The sequence below is a fragment of the Cetorhinus maximus genome, chromosome 8 (assembly GCF_964194155.1).
Source record: "Cetorhinus maximus chromosome 8, sCetMax3.hap1.1, whole genome shotgun sequence".
NCBI lineage: Eukaryota > Metazoa > Chordata > Chondrichthyes > Lamniformes > Cetorhinidae > Cetorhinus > Cetorhinus maximus.
In genome coordinates this window covers 38,237,974-38,264,632 of record NC_135886.1, presented here as the reverse complement: position 1 = coordinate 38,264,632, position 26,659 = coordinate 38,237,974, and the positions used below count along the sequence as shown (strand labels likewise).

At 45.1% G+C, this 26,659-nt stretch overlaps 1 protein-coding gene across 2 annotated transcripts in view; it reads right to left on the bottom strand.

Moving 5' to 3' along the window:
• Window positions 1–26,659, bottom strand: part of LOC144683563 (synaptotagmin-B) — a 254,746-nt gene that overhangs the window by 145,905 nt on the left and 82,182 nt on the right. For both annotated transcript variants that reach the window (XM_078546705.1, XM_078546706.1), the window contains exons 2-3: window positions 10,728–10,913; window positions 9,335–9,510 (exon numbers count right to left, since the gene is read on the bottom strand). In XM_078546705.1, the coding sequence (XP_078402831.1) occupies window positions 9,335–9,510; window positions 10,728–10,902 (351 nt within the window). In that variant the 5' untranslated portion in view covers window positions 10,903–10,913. The remainder of the gene's footprint in view (window positions 1–9,334; window positions 9,511–10,727; window positions 10,914–26,659) is intronic.

Here is a 26,659-nt window from a genome sequence, read left to right as displayed (position 1 = left end):
GCCCTTTATTTTATATCATCTCTCCATGTTTTTCCTACAAAGATTAATCACATCACACTTCTCTACATTAAATTTCATCTGCCACTTGCTTGCCCAATTCACCAACCTGTCATATTCTTTTTAAAGTTTGACATTATCCACCTCTCAGTTCACAATACTTCCAAGTTTCCTGTCATCCGCAAATCTTGAAATTGTGTCATGTACGCCAAAGTCTAAGTCACTAGTATATCAGGAAGAGCCAGAGTCCTAACATCAATCTCTGGGGAACTCCACTATAAACCGTCTTCAATGTCCACATCAAGTTTAAAATTTCACGTGAGTTTTTTTTTGCAAGATTTAGACTGGTTGTAAAGTGACCCTGAAGGAACGCATTTACATTAAGTTCACTGGAGGAGTTAATGTAGTTAAAAATACATTTTTCTATTGCATGGTTGATGTCAAGCACTCCAGAAAAAGTTCTTGTAAATCTGACAACGAGCCAAATGTAAGACCTAATGGAGCTCACTTAGACAGGCTGTTCAAAAGGCCTTTGACTTACAATATATTAACAGGGTCTGACTACCAACATTTTAGTTACAGCTATAACTGACAATTGTTTACTGCCTTTAATGTTGTCAGCAGTTCATGTTGGTGGGGAATGTGACTTTCTTTTAGTGGCCTGGGTTTCATGGTCAGCAGCGACAGAACACCACTCTGACAGCTACCCACAAAGCTTTCCCAGGTTTTGGATCAAATTTGGTGTCTGATCCGGTGTGGCATCCTCCACAGGGGATCTCTGGCACCATTCGACCAACCAAATTGAAGAATCTTCACTGAGTCATGCAGGGTGGAATCTATCAGAGCCAATTCAAACACAGAGGGGAGGCTGGTCGTGGGTCTGGAACCTGTTTGTTCTGTCAGTGGGCTTCACTGTGGCTCTTTAACCCAGCCACAACATTAGCATCCCGCTTTGGAGAGTCTTGGAGGTCCTGCGGTGAGAGTAAGTGAAACAGATGACGTTGGCCAAGGACATGAGGAAGAGGACAGCCTTTCCAACCTAGTAGATGTGGATGGAAGTGACCAAAGAAATGAACAGCAGGTGTGTGGTCCCTTGAATCTGGATTCAGTACTCCAGGAGGTTCAAGGACCTCAGGTGGGCAGGAAAGGTGAGTGGCACAAAACGTCAGGTGCCAAGCTCCACACTCTGACATTTCCAGCGTTCTCAGACAAACATAACTTGCAGCTCCATTCCTTACCCTCTCTCTCCAGGCATCTCCTCACGTTCCCATCCTAACAGCCAGCACTCATCTCGTCAGCCATCGGTAATGTGTGCCCACCTGCTCCACTGTGAAGGAGGTCATGTTCCAGGAGGCTGCAGATGTCAGCAGTGTCCTGCTGTGCCAGCCTGAACCTCCTGGGGCACTGGTGCTCAGACTTGTCGAGAGAGCTGATCTTCTGCCTCGAAGACTCTGTGTTGGGGGTCTCACCTCCTTCCAGCTGGATTTCTATGTCCATCGTCTCTGGGCTTTGGAGTGGCATGTGTCTGAGGAGGAGGCAGCTGCTGCTGGGACTGATGTTGCTCCTGCTGGCTGGCGGTGTTGCTGGTTCAGCACCTCTTGTTCCTCATCAGAGGTCCAAAGTAGAGCTGCGTAAACTGCTTCCATGCTGCAGTGAAGGTTGGCTGCAGGGAACTGCAGATCATGTTGATTGAAATCCAAGGCAGGTGAACTAAGTTGCAAGAAGCTGGAAATCACCTGTCAAGCAGTGAAAGCACATTCTCAGCAGAACCGCTGTGAACAAAAGCTCTCACCTCAGCATGGCTTCCCCAGCCTGTCAGCTTCACTGAAGAAGTACTCCCAAGCTCTGCCGGAATGCTGGGTTAAATTCACAGATAATTGCCTCTGTGAATATTTTAATAACTGACCTGAAGCCCAACAGGTGTTCCCTGCTCTCCTGAAAATCCGCCTGGGTTAAACCCCGAAGTTGGTAGGGTCACTTATCAAGGCTTTAACCCCCATGTTTGTGAGCATCGCCCATAGGACATCAAGGAAGATGTCCATGCATTCGATGGGGTGCGGGGGGGTGGGGCACAGCAAGTCACTTTTTCCCAGCTGGCTTTCAGTGCGGTGCCAGGGCAAGGGCTCCAGTGCAGGTCAGGCTGGGGTGTTGGGGGGAGGGGGAGGGGGTGGTGTGTGGGCAGGGGAGGCAGCACAGACTGAAGGGAGTATACAAGCACAGGTTGTGGGGGGGGGTGGCAGAGGGGGGTGAGGGGAGCAGCCACGCACTTGGAAAAGCTTGTCAAAAATGGGCATTCTTCCACAGCTGAGACTGTTCGGTTGCAGCTCCATTGACATGCTTAGAGTCAGGCCTCTGAAGATTTTCTGCCCACTCAAGCAACACAAAAGCATGAAAATGTCACCAAATGCTCCAGAACTTCGCATCCTTCGGGCATAGACTGCAAATTAGTGCGCATTACAGAGGGCAGCAGAATAACTGGCCAACTGGGCAAGTTGTACAATCCCCTTGTGAAAGGTGGCCATGGGGCAGTCACTGGTGGAGGTGCCCACAGCCACTTGCAATATCTTTATTAAGGTTTGGACCAATATCCCTCATCATTCAACCTAACAGTGCAGCCTTGCAGTGTGGGTTAGGAGAATGTCTGCGCCTGAGCTGAGAGCACAGCCTGCAGTCCAATGGCTGAAGCTGCCGCCAATGGGTCAAATGGAGTGGGGTGGAGGCAGGTAGGGTTTCAGACAGTCAATAAGTGCACTACACACTGGCCATCCAAGTGATGGCTAGCACTTTCCTGGATGCTTGAAGGGGACTTCAAATTTAACCAAGAGAGGTTCTTGGGACAACTATGCTAACCCACAAGTCTCTCTCTTTGATCCTGCAGGAGGAGAACATTAGGATCATGGAGCCTGGTGATTTAGAGGTATGCCTCATGGCTTATAGAGACCAGAGAAGAAGGAGAGCAGTGGAGGTACCTGGCTCAGCAAAGGAAGGAGCACCTCCCTCAGGATGAAGGGGTGCCAGGGTCTGCTGCTCACGCAGCTGAAGATCCACAGAGAGCCGTCGCTCATAGGCACCTTGCTAGACCCAGGGTCTACAGACGGCATTTGTCATTCCTGCAGATGACTGAGAACGAGTGTCGCTAAAGAATGTGCATGTCTAGGGAACTGGTCGGTCATACATGCCTCCTGTTGCAGGATTTGGCACCTTGGGGACATGGAGGGCATCCGCTGCCAGAGGCCATGAAAGTGACTGTGGCGCTCAATTTTTATCCAGTAGCTCCTTCCAGGGCTCCACCTGTGACGTGTGCAGAATCTCGCAAGCCTCCACGCACAAGTGTATCCAGGAGGTCACGGATGCCATCTTCACAAAGACACACAACTTTGTGCATTTTGCTGGGATCAGGAAAGCCAGGAATCAAGAACACTGGAATTCGCTCAGGTCTCTGGTTTTCCACAGGGGCAGGGTGCCATCAACTGCACTCATGTGGTGCTTAGATTTCCATGGTAATAAGCAGTCAACTACTCCATGAATGTTCAGCTGGTGTTCGACCACTGCAAATGCATCCTACACGTCTACGCACAAATCCCAGGGACCGTCCATGACTCCTATATCCTTAACAGGTCTTAGAACCCTGGCATCTTCCAGGAGTGCACAGAGGCTGCAAGGTTGGCTTCTCGGGGACAAGGGCTACCCATAGAGGATGTGGTTGATGACACCCGTGCAGCGGCCTCAGACTGCAGTAGAGCGACGGTATAATGAGGCTCATGCTGCGACCCGGAGTTTGGTGGAGCAAATGATAGGCATTTTGAAAATGAGATTCCGGTGCCTCGTCTGCTGGAGCACTGCAATACAGTCCACAGAGGGTGTTACACATCATCACCTCTTGCTGCGCGCTCCACAACCTGGCGCTGCAATAGGGGGAGGGCCTGGCTGAGGAGGAAACGGAAGAGCTGCACATCTCCTCCGATGAGGAGGACATCGAAGGGGATGATGGTGATGAGGTCCTCAAAGGTGAGAGTGCTGGGGTTGAGGACATCGCACTGGACAGACAAGGCAGGCGCGCTCGGGATGCCCTCATAGCCGCAAAATTCGTGGAGGATGAGGACGAGATGCAGTGAGGACAGTCCTGACATTTCACCTTGCATCTTTGAATATTTGACTCCTGTGTGGCTGTGATAGCAGCGCAAATATCCTCCATAGATCCTCACATAGCATCTGTGAATGTCTGACTCCTGTCTAGCTGAGGGCAGCTCACATGCACTCTGTGATAAGGGTCATATCATGGAGAAGCAGCTGTGAAATTTTAAATGCACCTGATCCTTTGTCCGCCTTCAGCGCCTGACCCGTTCAGGAGCACAGTGTCACTGGTCACAGACACTGAAGCAATGGAAGGCCAGTTCAACCTCAAAGGTGCTGAGAGCACACAGAGAATGATGGAACTCTGTGACGCCTGCCCACGACATTCTGGCAGCAATGACAAGCACCATCGAGGTGCAGGCATCACTAATGTGTCCAGTGAGTGTGAAGCCAGACCACCACTTTGATCTGAAGGTTACACACTGCACAGGGAAGAGGCCTTGGACTGAGACACCGGCCTTTATCTGGTGCAGGAACCAAGGTTTCATATCTGAGTGACATGAACACTGCTCATCAGAGCAAAGAGCCATAGGCAAGGAGACATTCTTGGAAGTTTATTTACAATAGTGAATATTATGTATAAGTGACTAACACCCATGCCCTGGCTGTGCAACAACATTTTCTTAACTTTCCTAACCCTGCCACTACGTCTTGGTGTTCCCCAACATCCACAGCAGAAGTGGAGGCAGCCTGCTAACTGTGATGCTCCGTCTGTGATGAACTGGAGGGCAGAGACCTGGAGGACCTTGGCCTGCTGTGTGGCACTGGCACCCTCCTCAGCCTGTGGAACTGACGCTGCTGGGGTCACAGGAAGAGGGTATTCATATGGAGTCACTTGGGTGGATGGCCCTGGTGTGTGCACCTGCTGATCCTCCTCCCTATGGGTGCCTGAGGTCCCCTGGCTGACTCCTCGAGGAGAAGGAGAAGCTGGAGTGAGATCAAACTGCCCTGCACCCCTCTCGCATTGACACTGTTGGAGGCCAACTATGGCATCAGCGATGGGAACTCAGCCTGCACATTCCTCCACCCGTCTGTGACCTCTCCCTTTTGTTGCCAGCTTGTCCTGCAAGAAGACAGGTGGAGAGAGTTTAAGCAGGGCGTCTGCCAGGTCAGATGATAAGGATGCCTGGCATGTGTGAATGGTGAGTGGTGCCATGGACAGGATGAGGACATGATCCGCAGGGCTCTCTGTGTGAGAGAGTGAATGGTGATAGCCCTTGAACTGACAGTGAGTGAGATCCCTGTGGATGTGTGACGGGTTTGAGTGTGTGAGTGGAGAGTTATGAGAAGGGTGACTTACCCTGGTGGAACAGAGGAGATCATTCATCCTCTTTTGGCACTGGGTGGCTGTCCTCTTTTGCAAGCCACTGGCGCTGACCACTGCTGCTACTGCCTCCCATGCTGGAGTGATGACCTTGCTTGCTGGTCTTCACCCAGAGTAAACCCCTGAGGGCTTCACGGCGGGCTTCCATAGTGTCCAATAGGCACCTGAGGGAGGTGTCGCTAAATTTGGGGGCAGCACGTTTCCTCCCTTTGGCAGCCATGACTTTGCAGCAGCTTCCGATTGCTTAGAGAGAGAGCTAGCTCTGTGCAGGGGCACCCTTTAAATATGGCGCCCGGATTACTGACTGCCTGAGATGATGGTGGGGCGGGCGCATCAGAGGCCGCCCCACCAGCGATCCGGCATGTTTCCCAGGAATGCATTATTAATGAGGTGGAACGCACCAGGAATGGGACAAGACGGCACGAAAAGCTGCAGGTAAAACGTCCTTTTTCCTGCCCACTACCACACTTTGTACAAATCTGAGACGTTACACCCCTAGTCTCAGGATTCTCAGTCACCCTGATCCCCACACACCAACACATACTCTCACCCACTCTCACAGTGGGTGAGAGTGAGGGAGTAAACACCTTCACACTGGAAGTGAGCTAGACACACCCACTCTCACTCCCACTCTCTTACACTCTAATGGTCATTTTTATTCTTTACTCTTTTTTTAAAATTATCAATTTATTGCTTTGACATTGCTTTATCTTTGTTTAGCAAGTTGCTTCTTTTCTTTATATTCAACTTTTGTTGAAATTCATGTATCTTTCCGAAATCTGCTTATTGGCCCCTTGAGTGAAAAAAAGAATGAAAGTGTGGCTCACCATGCAAAAAGGTTGGACAAGCCTGATCTAAAAGTATAAATCGGGAACAATGGAACACTTTCCATTTTCCTGGATGAGGGCAGCTCAAACAGTCAAGAAACCTAACGGCATCCAAGACATAGCAATCCCCTTGACCAGTATCCCACCCAACTCCTTCAACATTCACTCCCTCCACCAGTCACACACAACAACAGCAGTGCAAACTACAAGATGCACTGCAGCAACTCACAGAGCCTCCTTCAACAGTATCTTCTGAACTTTTGACCTCTACCACCTAGGAGGCAAGGGCAGCAGATGCATGGGAACATCACCACGTCCAAGGTCCCCTCCAAGCTACTCACCATCCTGACTTGGAATTATATCGTCATTCCTTCACTGTTGCTGGGTCAAAATTTTGGAACTCGCTTCCTAACAGCACTGTGGGTGTACCTACACCACATGGACTACAGCGATTCAAGAAGGCGGCTCACCACCACCTCCTCAAGGGCAGCTAGGGATGGGCAATAAATGCTGACCTAGCCAGTGAAGCCCACATCCCATGAATGAATAAAATTTTCTTTTAAATTTTAGATGATTAAGAAGTTGTGAAATACCTCTTCACTAAGATTGTTGAAGGTGAGAATTTTACTCTGCGCCATTTATAACAGATGCATTTATGGAAAACTTCTCCTTTCAGGACAGTGGATTTCATCCTCTGTATCACCATTATAAAGATTCTCCATGCTTTCAATTTATAAACTGCCTTGGGTATTAGGGTCATTGGGGGTTCAGCGAAAGTAGAAATGTATCGTGCAGAGGATATTTTTGTCTTAAGACCAGTCTCACTTGTAAATAAGTTCCTCAAACTCAAAAGCATAAACATGCCAAAATTTACTGGCATAGCTCCTGCTGGGCAAGTAACTCCATCAATCACAGCTGTGCTGTATGCTTGAAGGCGAGAGAATGTTCTAAACAAAGACCGAAGCTTGCACCCGACCTGAAACAGCTAAGATACCTGAAGTTGTTTCTCCCTTTATGACCAGCTGAAAGATAGGCAAGTAAGCAGAAGTTTTGGCATATTTATATTTGATTTGCAGCCTATAGGTAGATATTTATTTTTTTAAAAGATCTATTTTCTAAAAATGCATTCACTGTTGCAAAAAAAGCAGAGGAAGTGTTCTACTGAAGGTTACACAGGTGCTCATCAAGCTTCTTTGATGTCAATCTGGGTCCGTCATATCTCAAGGAAGTCAAAACACGCATACATACAATCAGTTATAAAGAAGCACAAAAATAATTCAAAAAAGGTCCGAGGAAAGAAGTGACCTTACTAAATAGCCTAGACAATGCAATTTGTGTATAAAACCTCTTCAGTTGTGAGAAAAGATACGGTCCCCTTAATATTATTGAGATAGCCGGGTTGAAATTTGTCTTGGGTGATAGCATGAAACAGACTGCATCAGCTTCCTGCTATACACACTGGTTGATATCAAATTCTATTGAAGTGAATGAAACTTAATGGGTGGAGTGTATGATAGACAGTACGCAACACTGCCAAAGAAAAGTTTTTATTGTGTTGTATTGTGCTGGTTGCTATCTTGTTCCTCAGTAGAAGAGGATTTTGAATATGGTTTTGATATTTGTCACTATACATTTTTAAGTAACATCAAAGGTTCAATTTAAATTAATATGCAGCAAGTATACAGAAAAATAAATGACAATTGTTTGGAGTATTTTAATGTAGAGTACCAGATTGCAGTTTTGCACTGAACTACCTTAATAAAGAGAGAGATGCCTGTCAACTATGACACTAATTGACACATCATCTGCGTATAAATAGCACTCAAGTGCAAATCAGAATTTCAATCATGATTTTTTTCCTTCTTTAATTAAGGCAGCAACCAGCAAGCAGCAAGCTAGGATATTTGGTAATCACATTTGTAAAGTCAATAAATATTCTTTGGTCAATCAGAATTTGTCAGTTTAATAACCACTGATGATAAGGAATTAACAGCTTAAAAACAGCCATGTATTTCAGCTTCAAAGAACCTACAAGTGAAGGGCTCAATATTTTCACACCACAATTGCCTTTCTGCGAGCACTTTACATCCTACATGTGCTGATAATGTTACCATATAACAATGTGTTTGGACCTATCACTGTGGTGTTTTCTTGAAGTAATGAACTACATAAAAGAAAAAATGTACAAGTTATAGCAATATGTCCTTTGTGAAAATCATATTACAAATTTAATTAAAACAAAGCAATCTTTATCAATCAAAGAACAGATGGGCCAAAGTGTTTGAGAGTCATATCCATGAATAATTGTGCAGCTTTTGGAACACATTCATTTGACATGGCTATTCTGATTTTGTTATTGTTCCAGCAGTGCGTTTTAGCAATTCCCATATGACATGAAATCAATGTCCTACGATTTGGCCAAAGATCAAGGTAATGAATTTTCCCCTTGTTACAGAGAAACACGGGGCAGCAAGAATGTTACAAACCGATTCGAAATGATGGAAACTCACAAGAAACACAATCATCTGGTTCTTCAGAGATTGCAGGCTTGCTCATAATGAAAGCAATCACTTTCCAGTTTTTCTAATTATTCGGAAGTTTAATAGTGGTGGATTATGGCAATTTGGAATCTATTTGTGTTTAGATTATGTGATTCTAGTATGTTTAAAATCCACCATTGCTGCTCTCCTTCATAACAGCCAGTTCTGTACTGCTCTGAACAGTTGGGAAATGAGAACCAATCAGGTGTCAAAGCTGCCTTAACTACTGTGTTCATTGTTTCAGGGTGTGAATGGTCAACTCTATCAATCACATACCAAATTATGACTTGACAGAATTGGCTATTACTGGCGTGAAATCAACAGGTATTTCCTGAAGGAACAAAGCTGAACTTAAACTGAGAATTTGTAACCAATTGTTACAATAACATTTCTTCACCTAAATGACTTATAATATGCTATTACTACAGGATGATTTTAATTTACATGTACCATAGTTTGATAAAATCAGGCTTGATTAAAATTTGACTTACATTTTCTCTTCATTACATTACCTGATTTCCACCCGAGTTTTTAACATCTTTCATGTTGATGTCATTCTTTTTACCCTTGCCCTTCTCCTTCTTGTTTTTCTTCTTTTTACAGCAGCATTTCTTGCAGATGCAGAGGCAACAGGTGAGGAGCAGCAGGCCACTGACAATAGCTATGGCGATCAAAGCCCAAGGTGGCACTGGCAAAGGATTGGAAAAATTGGTAAACTGGCATCAATCACTGTGTTAGAAATGTGTAGCTTCCTGGTGGTACACTTAAGAGAAACAGCTTTGATTTTTGACCTAGGCCTTACCTTTCCTGATAGCTAAATGTTTCAGCCTAGAAATTGGTCTACACTCAACTTGTAAACCCAGTGGCAAAGAAAGCTACCATGCCAAAATCTATGAGCATGAGGACTATTCAAAACCGACCTTCTTGCACCATCAGGAAGCGACCAGGCTGCTGGGGATGCCAGTCCCATCCCAAGAGGCACTGCTCATGAAGAAGATAGAAATTGACTTGACGTGAACATCGCCACCGGCATAACCAGGAGTGGGGGTTGTCGGGCGATGAGTGGGAAATGTGGGTGACTGGTTGCTGCCCAGAATTTCAATGCGGAGCTAGAGGAGGATTTCTGCTCTTTTTGGCTCCACATCAGGTTAGTAAAATGCCCTGTAACGATCTTTTTGGGGGCACCCTCCGGTGGTCCCTTTAAAACCACTGACTTGGCTGCTCTGCATCTGAAAACACCATGCATGGCATGCCTGTTGTATGCTGCTGCCAGGTACCAATCAATTTCGCGAAGCTGCCTGAAATCAGGATTTCACTGTTGCCTATACAAATACATGCATGACCAGAAGATCATATGTCATACATTTGGTGTGGAATGAGCACACACACACACTGTATTGGACCCGTCAGCACCCATTAGAACCTGAAAAGGCTGTGTACTGGGTAATTTATTATTTAAATCAAATGGAATTCAGTTAACCTTACAAAATCAATTAAATCTATTAAGACTGATGGGCTTCCTGCATTCTGATGCTAATTAAGGTGCTGCCAGATTATGTTATAATAATATCCTTATAAAATGGAAACTTGATTTTCCAATATGCATTTCCATTTAACTTCTGTTTTGCTCAAATGTCTCTCCTTTTTCTCCTCCTTCGCAAAAGACCTTTACCCTGGAAAGCCTTTGAATTGTCAGTGGATGTGGAACTCCAGTGGAGATGCAGAAGTCTGGGGTACACATTTGACCAAATGTGCAATTTTGGACACTCTGACCAGAAAGAGCTTGAAATAAAACAATCTCATTTTAGCAACCGGGAATAAATGGAGTCAAATGTTTCAAATAAAAACAGTAACTACATGACAGAGGAAAACTCCAACTCATGATTTGAAAGAAAACATACTTACAAGGAATTTTATGCAGTTCGTTCATAAATTTCTCTTTCAGCTTCTCAACGATATTATTTTTCCCTTCTCCAGGGCCTCCGGCCTCTGTTGAGTTATCTCCAGTGTCAATAGGCGTCATGGTAGGCGTGGCAATGGGTGCCACCAAAGCCTGTGTATTGACTGCCCTCGGCTTCATCTTGATCAGAGCTAGCAGGTGAAAAAAAAACGCAATTTGTCAGCATTCAGGAAAATATACTTTTGAGTCACGAGATCTTAAAAGTAATATAATTCTCTTTGATGATTTCTTTGTTACAGTCTGTGAATAACGCATTGATAATTTGTTAGACTCATTTATTACTTAAAACAAGAAAAAAGAATGAATGCTGACTCCAAATAGCAATTGGTGTGTTCTACTGGAATGAAGTCAAATTAATCAATGAAGCAGAGACGTTGTACATGGTGGGAACTGTGCCAATATTGTTCCACACACCATGACGCAAATACATCTAACATAACTAATGTGATTTCAATTGTAAACCTGAAAGCAAATATTGTTTTCAAATTAAGATAATAAACCGAACCAAGGTTCCTTACACTGTCTTACATGTTAGCTGTAAATGATTAAATTGAACACAGCCGGTATGCAATGTTTTCCCACAATAATTCCATCTTATGTTCTTCTATCCTCTGTCAACCAACAGTTCATCCTCTTTCATCTTATTTCAGCAGGAAGGATGGGCCACACAACTTTTCCTCATTTATCCTGATTCTTCAGCCATCTTGTGCTTTAATGAAAATAAGAATAGCTCCAAGCAATATGGCAGTGTGGGTGTCTGTTGGATGTTTACCTACTGAATCAGGTTTCGTGAGTTACGTGCCTTGAACTCACAAGTTTAAAGGACATGGCAAACTACGGATATGGATTTAAAGTTAAAAATTTTTCAAAAGCTCCAATCCGATCCAATTATTTAAAATTTGTGATATTTCAGCATTATATGTTAAAAAATAATATAACACACACATAAACACGCCTCTACTCCTCAGGGCCGAATTGTTGCTATAACATTCATCCCGAAGAAAAAATACAGAGAAGTAGAAATTTTGGGAAGGAAATTGGTAAGTATCCAATGGAAGGAGCCTTCAGAATCAAATTGGAGAATTCACAAACTCTGTCCAGAAAGCACTTCATAATCTGGGGCTCTTCCCAGTACAGAAACCTTGAGGAGGACGTGAGAATTCATTGGTGAATGCCTTAAGCCATCTTCTGCAGAGAGCTTGGCTAGAAAATGAGAGAAGTAATGAACAATAATCCTTGGAATCTTGAATAGGCCATGGGGGTACAGCAACTCAGGGTACAGATAGTGGGAGAGAAAGTGAATCAGGGGATCTGTAGAGTGAAGGTGGTTTTAAGGCCTATTCAATAGGCTTAGCTATCTTTACTTGTGACATTTAGGTTTATCATAAGATGTTCAATCCTTGTGATGAATTAATGACAATGATAAATATGGAGTAGGAAATGCTTTGTTGTGCTTCAGGTTGGAGCCAAATCACAAATTCCTGGTGAATGAAAGTTTTTTTCTGAATATTCCTCAACGTTAAATTACAAGAGTCACAGAATTAAAAACCATGCTTGTTGTGGTAATAGCTATGACTAGAAGAAAGCAGAAGATTGCAAGCCCATTTAACTATCAAAGATTTCAAAGCCATTCCAGCATCTGAATATTCCATTGTCTACTCACAACAACTGACAAAGCTGAAGTCAAATTCATTGATATAGTTTTTCCATCTAATTTATGGATGGACAATGGTGTGCAACAAATTCAATGAAATGGTGCTCAAATGTTTATATAACAACCCCTATCATAAAAGTATACAGATTTAATGCTGCTTATTTATATTTCAATAACTTTTGACTGACAAATAAATTAAAAATGAATTGAAAATGAAAAAGTAACACAAATATAATAAGATTATATTTCTCAGGAGAATTTATTCTAATATTTTTTTGACATCTCACCCATTGTTTCATTTGGGATTAAAATGAACACTGCATATTCCTTTTTATGATTTACAGTAGAATATATCTTGCAACAATAAATTTTGGAAGGCTGCTTGACACTAGTTCTCTGAAATGTTGAATTCATTACAGATAAAATACAATTCCACCAGCCTTGTGTGTTGCTGTGTAATAGTTTTAACAGGCATGATGGTAACATTAGCAAAACTAATTTCTAACTAACCTAATTACTTTGTGCAGGTTCTGATTATACCTTCATAGTAACAAATATTGAGAAATCATTTTGGCACCTCTTTAACACAAGTACTCTAACTGTCCTTCTTAAGATCCAGCTTTCAACATGTCTAAAATATTGTACAAACTATAGATTTATAGCTAAGAACATGTTGGTAACTGGGATATCATTTCTTTAACTGTCGGTTAAGAATATCATACAAGGATTTGGATGCATATGACTGATCCTTCAGTGTCCTTGGTCAAAATCCTGGAACCTATGTAACAGCATTGTGGGAATATCGTCAACACATGTATTGCATCAGTTCAAGAAGGCCCATCACCTGTGATATCTTGCAGAACAGAAAAGAGACAGTGTGCCATATGGAAAGTTAAGTACCCAACTGACCAGTTTAATCAGGTTTTGGCCGTATATACGTACATACACAAAGGGCCACAAGAGGGTGCTATTACACTCCTGTCTCCCTAACAAAAACACAGTTTAAATTCCATACAACTTATATACATTTCTTGTTTTTAATTTATTTACAAATCCAACTTAACCACTAGTTTCCTATTCCTAAGAGGATACCTCCTTTCTTGACCTAAACTTTCAGAACTTGGACAAGTACCTGGACCCATCTGGGTCCGAATCTGAGGAGAAGTTTTCTCCAACAAAGACTGATTTTGACCTTGATCTTCAATTGAATTTTCCACTTCATCAGACATGTCTGTCTGACTGACTTGGATCTGAACTGGTTTCCGGCAAAACTTGTGTTGAGTAACTATTGGTACTTTACTTGAATCCCAACTATCCAATTCATCAGACCCATTATATCCTTCCCAATTCCCTTCTTCTTCATGAACCTCTGAAGGTGAAACATAATCCATATGTACAAAGCTAGCCTTTCCATTACCAAACATCTTGACCAAATATGTGCGAGGATCACATATTTTCACAGCTCTTGCTGGTAACCACTTCAACCACTTATGGTGATGTTCTTTCACCCTAACCTTCTGGTTCAACTTCACACTTCTTTCACTCAACTCCTATCATGACTCTCTGCCTGGATTGTTTTTCTTTTATTGTCCCTCAACTCCATCCACGTCCTCTCCTCCAGCCAATGGGACACCTCCTCCGTTGAAGAGCTGGAAATAAGCAGTCTAAAAGACCCATCACAGCACTTACCCAGTACAGAGACACTCATCTTAGTGGACCTGGATGTAGAGCAGGGTCAGGTTCACAATCTGGTGGTCACCACATGGACACATGTCCACAGCAGGAGGAGGCAGGTTCAGTCGAGTTCCCCGGCACTCAGATGACTGCTGGGGAAGAGGCATCTGCGAGGTCCAAGTCAGATGACAAGCCTCTGGATTCCACCTTCCAACTCATCATGGAGAATCAGCAGAAAGCCAGGAACATCATACAGAGCTGTTGCAAGCCCTTAACAGAGTGGCATATGAGTCGGAGGAGTGGATCCATCTGCTCTCTGATGAAGTGGTGCCCACATGTGCGTGTATGGAGGTCTCCATGGGAAGGATGGCGGATGCCATGGAGACCCTGGTCCAGCTGAATGCGGAGATGTGCACAGACCTGCACTCCATGGTGGTAGTCATGGGTGAGTTCCTGCAGTGGCAAAGAAAAGGGAACCAGAGCACCTCAATGTCCCTCCAGGTGCTCTTTCCCCTCATGGAGTGGGTCGGGGCCCATGGGCACCCGAAGGGAGGAGGAGCAGCAGCTGGACACCTCTGGGTCTTCCACTCAGGAATCTCAGAGGCTGTCCTCTCCCTTTGCCTGTGACCCCCTCAATTGCGTCCTCTGTCACTACACAGGGAACAGCTGGCCTACAGGAGAACAGCCAAAGCAAGCCAGGGCCGTCAAGGCCTCGGCTCTCCAGAGGACCCACGCCAAAGTCATCAGAGGCAATAGGGCCAACCATTGGGCAGGCTGTCTCAACCCCTGCTGCGGATGTCAGGGCAGCACCTAGAAAAAGTGGTAGACCTAGAAAAGTTAAGAAATTCTGATTACAAGTGGTTGCACAGGTGAATGCATTTTATCACTTTATAATCTGAAAATATATTCACTTTCGCTGAATAATGTGTAATGGTGCCTTTCAGCTTCATTTACAGGCTTCGTGAGTCCTCCCCCTGCATCCCCCCCACCCCCAGTTCAGGTGCATGCAACTGGACCACGAGTGCTTCTGGAGGGACAAGTGTGTGTGGCAGAGCCTCGTGCACTTGTCTCCCACACACGGGGAGCCTTCTCCCATCACACTCATCTCATTGTCCTGAGCTTTTTCAATGCTGCCTGCTGGGGTTCTCTTTCAGTTGTCCATCTGAGCTGACCTGCATCTCCGCCCAACCACTGATCACACTCCCATGCAGCACCTGTGACCTTCCAACACCAGGCTCTGCTCACTTTCGATTCGAAAAATATGGTCGTTGTCAAGTTTCTTGTAAGCTCCCCCATCCTTCCCACTCCACTGGTCATCCATGTCCTTTCCCCCATCACTGTTGACCCCCCGGCATCATTTTCTACCTCCCCTCTGTCACCTACCAACCAGAATCCTTTTCTTTCCAGGATGTCCAGGGTAATGTGCACATTCCCTACCTTCCTCAAAATCCTACCCCCATTGACCTTCTTGACCTCCTCCTTCCTACCTCCAGGGTTTGTGTCTGCCTCCAAGTCCCCACCAACCAACCTCGCTGCCCCTTCTACCACTACTGATGCACTTTCACCCCCCCAGCCTTCCAGCTCACTCTGTCCACTCTCATACTTACCATTCCCTCCTACCACACCCACCCTCTGTTCGTTCCCCAGGATGCAGTCATTGACTCCAGAGAAGCCTCCCTTGACCATTCACCTGGGAATCCCCCTCTTAGTCTCTCCTCCACCCTTACTCTCTCCTCCCCTTGGACTCCTTCCTCTCGCTGAACTCCTTCCTCCCCTCCAGACTCCTCCCCTTACATCTACCTCCCCACTTGCCACATTCTCTTCTGTTACACTCTCTTCCACTCGTACTCCCTCCTACCCCTCCTAACCTTGCTCCCCCACCCCCGACACCTTCGTTCCTCCCACTCCCAACCTCAAACCCCCCAACACCTTCGTCCCCTCCTCTCCCAAACTCACGCTCCCGGGAATACCTTCTTCTCCCAGTCAAACCTAGACCTTCCTCTCCCAACCCCACCCCTGGCACACCTTCCTCTCCTACTCACAGCTGGACCTTCCTTTCCACCCCCTTGACGATCATCCATAGCAGTCCATGGACAAGATTGTGATGTTCTGAAGCAGCCCCAAGTCGTCAACTGGGGTCTCTCCACCCGCTGTGAGCTGCTTTGTGGCAGAGCCATGCCCATGACAGTCCACCCACTATGCAATGCATGTGTTCCTCCAGGGTTCAGTTGCTGTAGAGCTCCAGCATTTTCTTCTTCTCGGGTGTCCGCAATGTGAGCAAGGCCCTAATGGTGACTCCCGACTTCTGCACGTCACACTTGTCTAGACGTGTTCTGAGCTGGCATGTTTTCCCCCCGGCATAACGGAAAATCTGGCGTGGGGGTATGATTCTGGTTGGGCCATTAACAGGATGCAGAGTGGGTTCATGCCAGCCTCCAGTGAGATTGGAGTTCCGCCATGGCGGACACTATCGGATGATCAGTTATTGCTCTACTTTCTCCTTTAAAGCATAGGGTAGAGGACAAGGTTTGTGATAAACTAGTCTTGTATTCTCTGAACCCATGCATTAGCCTTGTATCCCTGAGTTGATTTGCCGGTTTCACTAAACACTTGAGGGTATTTGGCAATCATGTCATCTTGTCTTGTGAATTTCACTTAAGTTCAATTGGAAGGAACTTTTTTTGCATATAAGTGCTATTAACCAGCTGTTTCCAAACAAGGTTAGTTTTTCACCCTTCACCAGAATGGTGGGCAATTTTGCACATTGCTCTTTGTATGGGACTGGAACAAACACACTTCTCATTATGGGGATTTTCTTTCCTCTTAACTCTGGAATTCTGCATGTGATTTCTCCAGCTGATGTTGACTCAACTTTTCACGGTATAGTGATTCAGGAATCACGCTGATTCATGCACCCATGTTGGCCCCCATGTTTAGCAGAATGCCATTCAACCCTGCTTGGGCTATGTTGCCCTTGGAACTGCCACTGTGTCTCCTTGTGCTTGAGATCTTTTGGGGTCTCAACCTACCCCTCGTTGACCTGGTGCTGTTTGATTGCCATTTTCTCCAGCCAGTGTTTTCTCCATTTACATTCTTTTGACATGTCTTGGCTAGATGACCCTACTTCTTGCATGTGTAGCATTCTGTCTTCACAAATGGAAATTCTGTGCCCAATGTTGGTCCAAGCACCAGTAACAGGACGTTGTTGTACCACTGCTACTACAAACTGTTGTCATTAGAGCCTTCTGCTTACTCAGCTACAGCTTATTTACTTCAGCAGATGACTGGTGATTGTTAACTCTGACTTCCCTTGAATCATGTTCTGCCATGTCCATGGACAATGCTGTTTGACAAGTTAAGTTGAAAGTTAACTTTGGCAAGGTCAGTAGCGAACGCATTCACTTTTTAAACCACATACAAAGCTGTCCCGCAATGTTCTCTCTCGAAATTTCCCAAAATTAAAATGAATGGACAGCTTTTTCAAAGCCACAATAAAATCTCCAACGTCCCCACAGGGCAACTAATTCCTGGTTCTAAACTGATAGCTTTCTGCAATCTCCAATGGCTTGGGATGGTATTGCTGCTCAAGCTTACACAAAATGTCTGCCAGTGGCGTGTCTTTTGGCTTAGTGGGGGTGAGCAAATTCTCGAGCAGTTAGTTTCTGGTCAATAGTAACCCCCAGGATGTTGATAGATGGAGATTTAGTGATGGTAATGCCATTGAACATCATCTTGTTGGAGATGGTCATTGCCTGACAATTGTGTGGCATGAATGTTACTTGCCACTTGCTAGCCCAAGCCTGAATATTGTCCAGGTCTTGCTGCATTTGGACATGGACTGCTTCAGTATCTGAGGAGTCGCGAATGATGCTGAATAGTGTACAATCATCAGCGAATATCCGCACTTCTGACCTTATGATGGAAGGAAGGTCATTGATGAAGCAGTTGAAGATGGTTTGGCCAAGGACACTACCCTGAGGATGATGTTCTGGAGCTGAGATGACGGACCTCCAACAACCACAACCATCTTCCTTTGTGCTAACTACAACTCCAACCAATAGAGAGTTTTCCCCTTGATTCCCATTGACTCCAGTTTTGCTAGGCCTCCTTGATGCTACACTCAGTCAAATGCGGCCTTGGTGTCAAGGGCAGTCACTCTCACCTCACCTCGGGAGTTCAGCTCTTCTGTCCATGTTTGAACTAAGGCTGTAATGAGGTCAGGAGCTAAGTGGCCCTGGCGGAATCCAAACTGGGCATCAGTGAGCAGGTTATTGCTGAGCAAGTACTGCTTGATAGCACTGTTGATGACCCCTTCCATTACTTTACTGATGATCGAGATTAGACTGATGGGGTGGTAATTGGCCGGGTTGGATTTGTCCTGCTTTTTGTGTACAGGACATACCTGGGCAATTTTCCACATAGCCAGGTAGATGCCAGTGTTGTAGCTGTACTGGAACAGCTTGGTTAGGGGCACGGAAAGTTCTGGAGCAAAAGTCTTCCATTCTATTGCCGGAATATTGTCAGGGCCTATAGCCTTTGCAGTGTCCAGTGCCTTCAGCAGTTTCTTGACGTGAAGTGAATCGAATTGGCTGAAGACTGTCATCTGTGATTCTGGGAATCTCCAGAGGGTGGATCATCCTCGAGGTGGATCATCCACTCAGCACTTCTGGCTGAAGATTGTAGCAAATACTTCAGCCTTATCTTTTGCACTGATGTGCTGGGCTCCTCCATCATTGAGAATGGGGATATTTGTGCAGCCTCCTCCTCCAGTGAGTTGTTTAATTGCCCATCACCATTCACGAGTGGATGTAGCAGGACTGTAGAGCTTAGATCTGATCGACTGGTTGTGGGATCACTTAGCCTGGTCTATCACTTGCTACTTATGCTGTTTGGCTCGCAAGTAGTCCTGTGTTATAGCTTCACCAGGTTGGCAACTCATTTTTAAGTATGCCTGGCGCTGCTCCTGACATGCCCTCCTGCACTCTTCATTGAACTAGGGTTGATTCTCTGGCTTGATGCTAATAGTAGAATGGTGAAATGGTAGAATTTAATCTGATTTTGGCTATATATACATATGTACACAAATGGTCACAAAATGGTGCTATTACACATTACTCCACCTTCTCAAGGTCAATTAGAAAATGACAATGAGTGATACCCAAAGCCCAAGAATAATTTTTTAAAAATTGTGAGGTGATGAAATTCTAAAACAAGTTTTCTGCATGAGTTGGAGGAAAATGTTATTCAAGTCATACAGAGTTACAAGATTAAATTGAATTAAACTGACTACATTTGCTGGAAACATAAATATTTTAAGCCCCATAATTCTCATTAGTCATATTGTGGCAAATTTATTCTCTATTCAATGGCCACTATATGGATTTATCTTAATTGCAGATTCAGGTTGGGGCTGATGAAACAGTTTTATTTTTGCCCAGAAGGTTGGTAAAAATTCTTAAGACTGAATAATAGCTTATTTAAATAAAAATAAATGCTTATCTAATGCAGCATCTACATTTTGTTCTAGAATATGGATTACATATGCATGCTGGAATGTGGAAGGTGCTATTTGCGCCAATAGTGACGGATACCAAACACTCCAAGATTGTCCTGGAGCCTCCAGGAGTTAAAACTTAATCCCCTGATTACTGCTCTGAGCACACCTGGTGTAAAATCAAAGGGACGTTAAAATACTATTTGAGCACTTTTGCTTATTAGTTACAAAAATATTGGAGATGGGAATTGGATTGGGGCAGGCAGTTGGTGGTGGGAGGTCATGTGAATGAAACATTCAAGAATAGGTCCATCCTGTTTGGCAATCCTATAAATGGTACTTAACACATGCATTACTTTACAAAATAAGCAGCTCCTGAAGATTTTGCATACTGTTAAAAAAAATCATTTTACTAATGATTAAAAGATGTCCACCACAGGTTTCAACCATAGCAGCCTAAAAGAACAATAGAATCTCCCATATCAGAGTGCCAGCTGTCCATAAACAGCACATTTCTACTTCAGCTCTACACTGGTTGGAGTCATACCTAGCACAAAGAAAGATGGTTGTGGATTTTGGAGGTTAATCATCTCAGTCCCAGGACAGCACTGCAGGAGTTCCTCAGAGTAGTCCTAGGCCCAAATATCTTTAGCTGCTTTATCAATGACCTTCCCTCCATCATAAGGTTAGAAGTGGGGATGTTCGCTGACGATTGCACAATGTCCAGCACCCTTCGCGACTCTACAGACACTAAAGCAGTTCATGTCCAAATGCAGCAAGGCTCGGACAATATCCAGGCTTGGGCTGACAAGTGGCAAATAACATTTGCACCACACAAGTGCCAGGCAATGACCACCTCCAACAAGAGAGAATCCAACCATCATCCCTTGACATTCAATGGCATTAACTTTGTTGGATCCCCCACTATCAACATTCCGGGGTTACCACTGACCAGAAACTCAACTGGATCAGCTACAAGAGCAGGTCAGAGGCTGGCAATTCTGCCAGGAGTGTGATGGAACACTCTTCACTTGCCTGGAGGAGTGCAGCTCCAACAACACTCCAGCAATAAGCTTAATACCATTCAGGACAAAGTAGCCCACTTGACTGATGCCCCCTCCATCATCTTCAACATCCACTCCCTTTACTACCGAAGCACAGTAGCAGCAGTGTGTACCATCTACAAGTTGCACTGCAGCAACTCATCAAGGCTGCTTCGACAGCATCTTCCAAACCTGTGACCTCTACCACCTAGAAGGACAAGGGCAGAAGATGTATGGGAACACCACCACCTGCAAGTTCTCTTCCAATCCACTCACCATCCTGACTTGGTAATAAATCACTGTTCCTTCCCTTTCACTGGGTCAAAATCCTGGAACTCGCTTCCTAACAGCACTGTGGGTATATTTCCAGCTCATGGACTGTAGCAGTTCAAGAAGGCAGCTCAACACTACCTTCTCAAGGGCAATTAGGTATGGGCAAAAAATGCTGACCTAGCCAGTGATGCCCACACCGCGCGAAATAATATTTTAAAAAATAAAGCTACTGGTTTCAGACTGCTGGCTGCGGTCTGGCTGGAACTCGGTCTTGTTTAGGTGAGAGCTGTCACCATATAAAAAGCTGCCTCCTGAAAGTTAAAAGTCAAATGTTTAGAGAAATGGGAGATTCCCTAGTGTCTCAACACTCAAGAAAGGAAAAATAATTTGTATTTCTATACCACCTATAACACCCTCAGAATGTCCCAAAGTGCATTACACCTGATAATGTGATTCTGAGGGGAAAAATAGGAAGCAGTTGCCACTGGGTCCCCAGCATCTGTGAAGAGAGAAAAACAGAATTAACATTTCAGGTCAATGGCCTTTAACTGACGAAACGATACCAACCTGAAACATTAACGCTGTTTCTCTCTCCTTGGATGCTGCCTGATCTGCAGAGTATTCTAGCATTTTCTTTTTTAATTCAGATTTCCAACATCTGCAGTATTTTGCTTACCCACTGAAGAAATAGGTTTTTTGCCTAATAAATTGACCTGCCTCAAACTAGTAGCCCATAGCTACTCAGAGACGTCAGATGCTTTGATAAATTTGATCAACAGAAAATGACTGAAAGCTCCCAAACCAGTGAATGAAATATATAACCATATCTACTGAAAGCCTGACATTTCACTGAAAAGGATTTGTTTCTTGCCAGCAAAAGGTTAGAAAATTATTTCCTTTTTGTTGGCTGAACAATTAGAGATAGTGATTGGTGTAAATTTCTAGAAAATATGGATTCAAATAAAGAGAGATTAGAAGAACATAATCTGATACGCCATGGATTTATCGCTGTCTGAAATGTATTAATTTGAAGTATTCAAAGTGTTTAAATTCCTGGAAAAATATGCCAATGCAAATATTTCCAGAGTGATTAACTGTTTTCTTTCCCAGTATGAATCTCTTTTACATTTGTGTTTTACTTCCAATATTTTACTTGTAACTTATTCTTATTTTGTGGGGATTCACGATGAACGAAATTACTCCAGATAAAAAGCTGACAATGAAAGATTATAACCCAAATAGTGAAATTGAATCAAACACTTCACAGTGAAGGCTCAACATTGTCAAACACCAGGGGGGGGAGTGAGGGAGACAAACCAGTGCCACACCATTCTGAGGTGCCGTACAGTGAACATACAGTGAAGACTCTCACTGCAGATACTTTTACATAGAGACACTAAACGTAAAGATTTTCATATGATACAAATGGAAATAAATTCCTGATTCTAACAATATCAAGAACAAAAAGAAAGATACTGGGCTAAAAATTCCATTAGGTCCTTTAGTGGGCCTAGAGGTCGCAAGATGCAATTATCCCACACCCAGTTGAGGTGATTCTGGGAGCAGACAAACTATGTGCTGCCTGTTTGTCTTGAGATGTGCTGCTGACTGGCTGCATGCTCAGCAGGGGTTCAGGTGCATGCAGGGTCAGCATGAGTTACAGTTTATCTGTGCTTCTTAAAGGCAACCTGTTTCTCTTGAAGCGGTGGTGAGGAATGGGGATGGATGCATTTAGGCTGCAGCAGCAGGTAGAAGTGTTAGTGAAAGTCTTTGAGGGAAGAATTATACCATCAGTGCAACTGTAGGCCAGAGAAGGGGCTGCCATTTTCTAGTCTGTGGTGCTGGAGACCTTAGTCTTGGAAGGCAAATCGAGAGAGAGGCCATGTTTTCCTCCAGGCATATGCTAGGAAACGAGTAGGTGGCCACAGATGTGAATTCCTGGAGTCTAGTCCCAAGGACCTGGCTGCAGTGTTACAAAATGTTCAATGACCTCATACAAGTGGTCAAGGCCAATAAATGTAGCTTCCAATAGCATATCCTACCCAATGCACCATCAGCTCCTTACACTGCTCAATGCACTGTCACAAACCAATCAACAGTCAGGCCTCATACCTAATGGTCAGATGCTCCACCTCACCCTCACACCCTAATGCTCCAAGCCTCATACCCGCATCTCACAGCTTTCACATACTTCCAGCTATTCGTCCATGACAGGCATATTACCCAAACACTTGGCCACACACTCACTGCCATTTTGCAGGACAAGGTTGTGCATAACTGCAAACAGCAGCAGAGAACCGGTGGAGGACAGGCAGACGTGCATCGCCTGGGCCCTTTGGAGGAGATGATGCTCCACATTATAGGGCCAGCAGTGACTGAGGCCATTGCATCCGGAGAATGATAGTATGAACCTGACTTTTGCACCTCCTGAAATCCTAATTCACTCTCACCCTGCTATTTGGCATGAAGTCCAAGCTGCAGATGGTGTGATCTAAGACCTCATGTTTGCTACTCCACCTCTCCCTTTCTTCTTCCCTCACCCCAACTCTTGCCTCCTAACTGAGACCTGCGGCCTAGCCACACAGTGCAGCCTCATGATGAAGGGTGCGAGAAAGAAGAACGACTATCACATGATCTAACACTTGCAACCACCAACTGAGATACTGGCACTGGGCATACTTTAGAGGGTAATACAGAAGTGAGAATAACACATGGTGAGACAAAGTGTATGAGAGAGTTGCAGCCAGGCCAGGGGGAAGGATAGTGCACGTGCCAGTTCCCAGGAGGGCACAGAGGGGTTCAGCTGCAGAGGACTCAGATGAGGAACTTAATGGGACCATGTCCATGAGAATGTTGACGGGCATACTCAGAATTGCTTGGTGAATTGGCAGGCCTGTTATTACTGTCAAGGAGCATAGAGGACTCCAACTCAGGCAAGGTTTTGTGTACAGCTTGGAGCCCATCCTTTGAAATGTGCAAATGGTAGCTAAATTCATGACAGCAGTTGTAGATGCATCGAGTGGCGGCTGATGTCTCAGCTTTTATTGCAACTAAGGCAGGATCCACCCACCATCTCAGTGTTGCAATGGAAACTCAGATTAATGATCTATGCTTGTAGCCATCAAACTCAACTCGTAGCCATCATGGGTGTGGATACCAGAGCTCCAAAGGGCTCTCACACCAGTTCTGCACTCTGTTCTCCAACAGATTATTAGGATTGCTGAGGTGTTGCCCCTGTAGCATGGTAGCAGCTCTGTGGTCCATGTCTTTACTCAGATGACAGCATTTGTGCTCCCACCACTCTGCCAGTGCCCTTGCTGTTGTCTGGCAGCCAGCCCAGGCTGCTCCCAACCTATAGTGAAGCGATACAGTCCAAAGACAGGCCTTCTAAGCCCAGAGCTGCTTGAGGTTGTCCTGCAAGGCCATCTGCAGCCTCCCACATTGAGGGTGGGATTTTCCAGTTCTGCCCGCCGCGTGACTGGAAATTCCCACCTGAAGTCAATAGACTTTTTGCTGGTCTGTTAAATTTTCCATCCTGCCTGTGATGATTCCCACAGCGGGCAGGACTGGAAAATTTATGCCTGAAAGTCACCAGCCTTCTACCCAAAGGAACCCCGCAAGACAGGCACTAAGTAAATGCAGGAGTGTGAATAGTTCAATTTTGTATGTAATATTGGAAGCATTGTTTTGGAAAGATTTTTTGTGGTGTCCTTTACTTTAGGATTTTTTTTCTTTATTCTTTCATGGGATGTGGTCGTCACTGGCAATGCCAACATTTGTTGCCCACCCCTAATTGTCCTTGAATCGAGTGCCTTGCTAGGCCATTTCAGAGGCCAGTTAAGAATCAATCACATTGCAGTGGACCTAGAGTCATATGGAGGTTAGATCAGGTAAGGACAGCAGATTTCCTCCCCTAAAGGACATTAGGGGACCAAATGGGTTTGTACAACAATCGATGATAGTTTCATGGTCACTGTTACTGAGATTAGCTTTCAATTCCGGATGCTAGTAATTGAATTTAAATTCCACCAGCTTTCACACTGGGATTTGAACCTATGCCCGCAGAGCATTAACCTGGAGCTCTGGATTATGAGTCCAGTGACATTACCGATGCACCACTGGATCTCCTATTGGGCAAGAGAACGCCATAATGGTCCAGCAGGGGAGTGGAAAGGTGCGGAATTATGGAGCAATGGGGATGAGATTTTATGAGAAACTGGTTAGCAGTTCCTGGACAGCCCATCAAGAGTGAAGAGGTCCCAGATGCCTCCTCTCTTCCTCCTCCAGTTCCTTTCTTTCCCGCTGGGCTTCCTACTGAAGGTTTTGTGGCAATTGCTTTACCACTAGCCCCCCCCCATCCCTCCCCCGAGGACCAAGGTCATGGAGGACGCAGTAGACCACCATGAATTAGGAGGCATACTCTGGTGAGTATTGGAGAGCTACCACTGAATGGTATCGAGGGCACTGAACCATTTTTTCTGAACATCGATGGTCTGCTCCACGATGTTCCTGGTGGCAGTATGGCTTTTATTGTACTTGTGCTGTCCACATATGGTCAGGTGGTGGAGGGGAGCCATGCTGCCAGGATAGTGATCATTCAATGACATGATGTTCCATACATTGTCGCATGCCAACTGCATGCTGAGGGAGTGCTCATCCTAATGGTTGCAGTATATCTCCCAGTTGATGTGTGAGGCCCACAGCGTTGTTCCCTGAATGATGGGATCTCTGCTAGCCTGGAAAAGCCACGTGCTCACCTCTCCTGGTTAGAGAGAAGACTATGAAGTCCCACCTCCTTGTCCACAGTGCCTTTTATCTCCCTGATGCAGTGAGGCACGGCAAACTGTGAGATGTTACCTTCTCCACCTGGAAGGATCCACTTGTATAGAAATTGAAGGTGAGGGTGATCTTCATGACTTCTTACTGCGCTGTCCTCACCCTGCTCTGTGGCTGCAGGTCTGGATGGAGGAGGAGCCACAACTCATGACCATCTCCTTGGTGAGTCATAGCCAACTCAGAGACAGCTCCTGGCGGAGGTGAGGTGGAGGTAGGAGAAGTGCTCCCAAAAGACCTTAGGTGGATACGGCCTTCTATTGAGAGTCCTCCTCTTCCTCCCTTTGCGCACAGCTTCCCTTCTCTGCTGCCTCTGCTCCATATTCTTGTCATACCGCAGCCCCAAAAGGTCTACAGATATAGCCTACAATGGTGCTAAAAGGCTTTCTGCTGACAAGCCCTCCCTATAAAGTCCACTCCCTTTTCAGAACTCCTCCAACAACAGCAAACACAGTGTTTCCACTGCTGGAACTGGAAAATAAAGTCAAAAGCACTTCACCTGAGAGTCCCATACTGGTCCCTTTAAATAGCACTAGTAGATTGGATGTTCATCCTGAAGTTAAACACTCCCTGCTGAACATGTGTTCAAGAGAGAACATTAACAGGATCGCTGAGGACTAAAATGCTAATCGGGTGCCAAATCTGCATCTGATGCTGAACAATGTCAATCAGTAATGACAACCTGCCCACCCTCTGGTGCACACACACACAGGACATGCATGCTACTGGCCTTACAAGCATGGTGAGCTGCTTGGGCCATACTGCAAGTGGCTGGCAGTAGTACAGCTGGCATTTTCACCTCACTGGCTTCCACAGCACAGACACCAGCGCCGTGATGGATCCGAATTTTGTAGCTTTTGCTTCAAGTTGTCTCTCGATCACGGGATGGAAAGCAAAGGAGTTCAT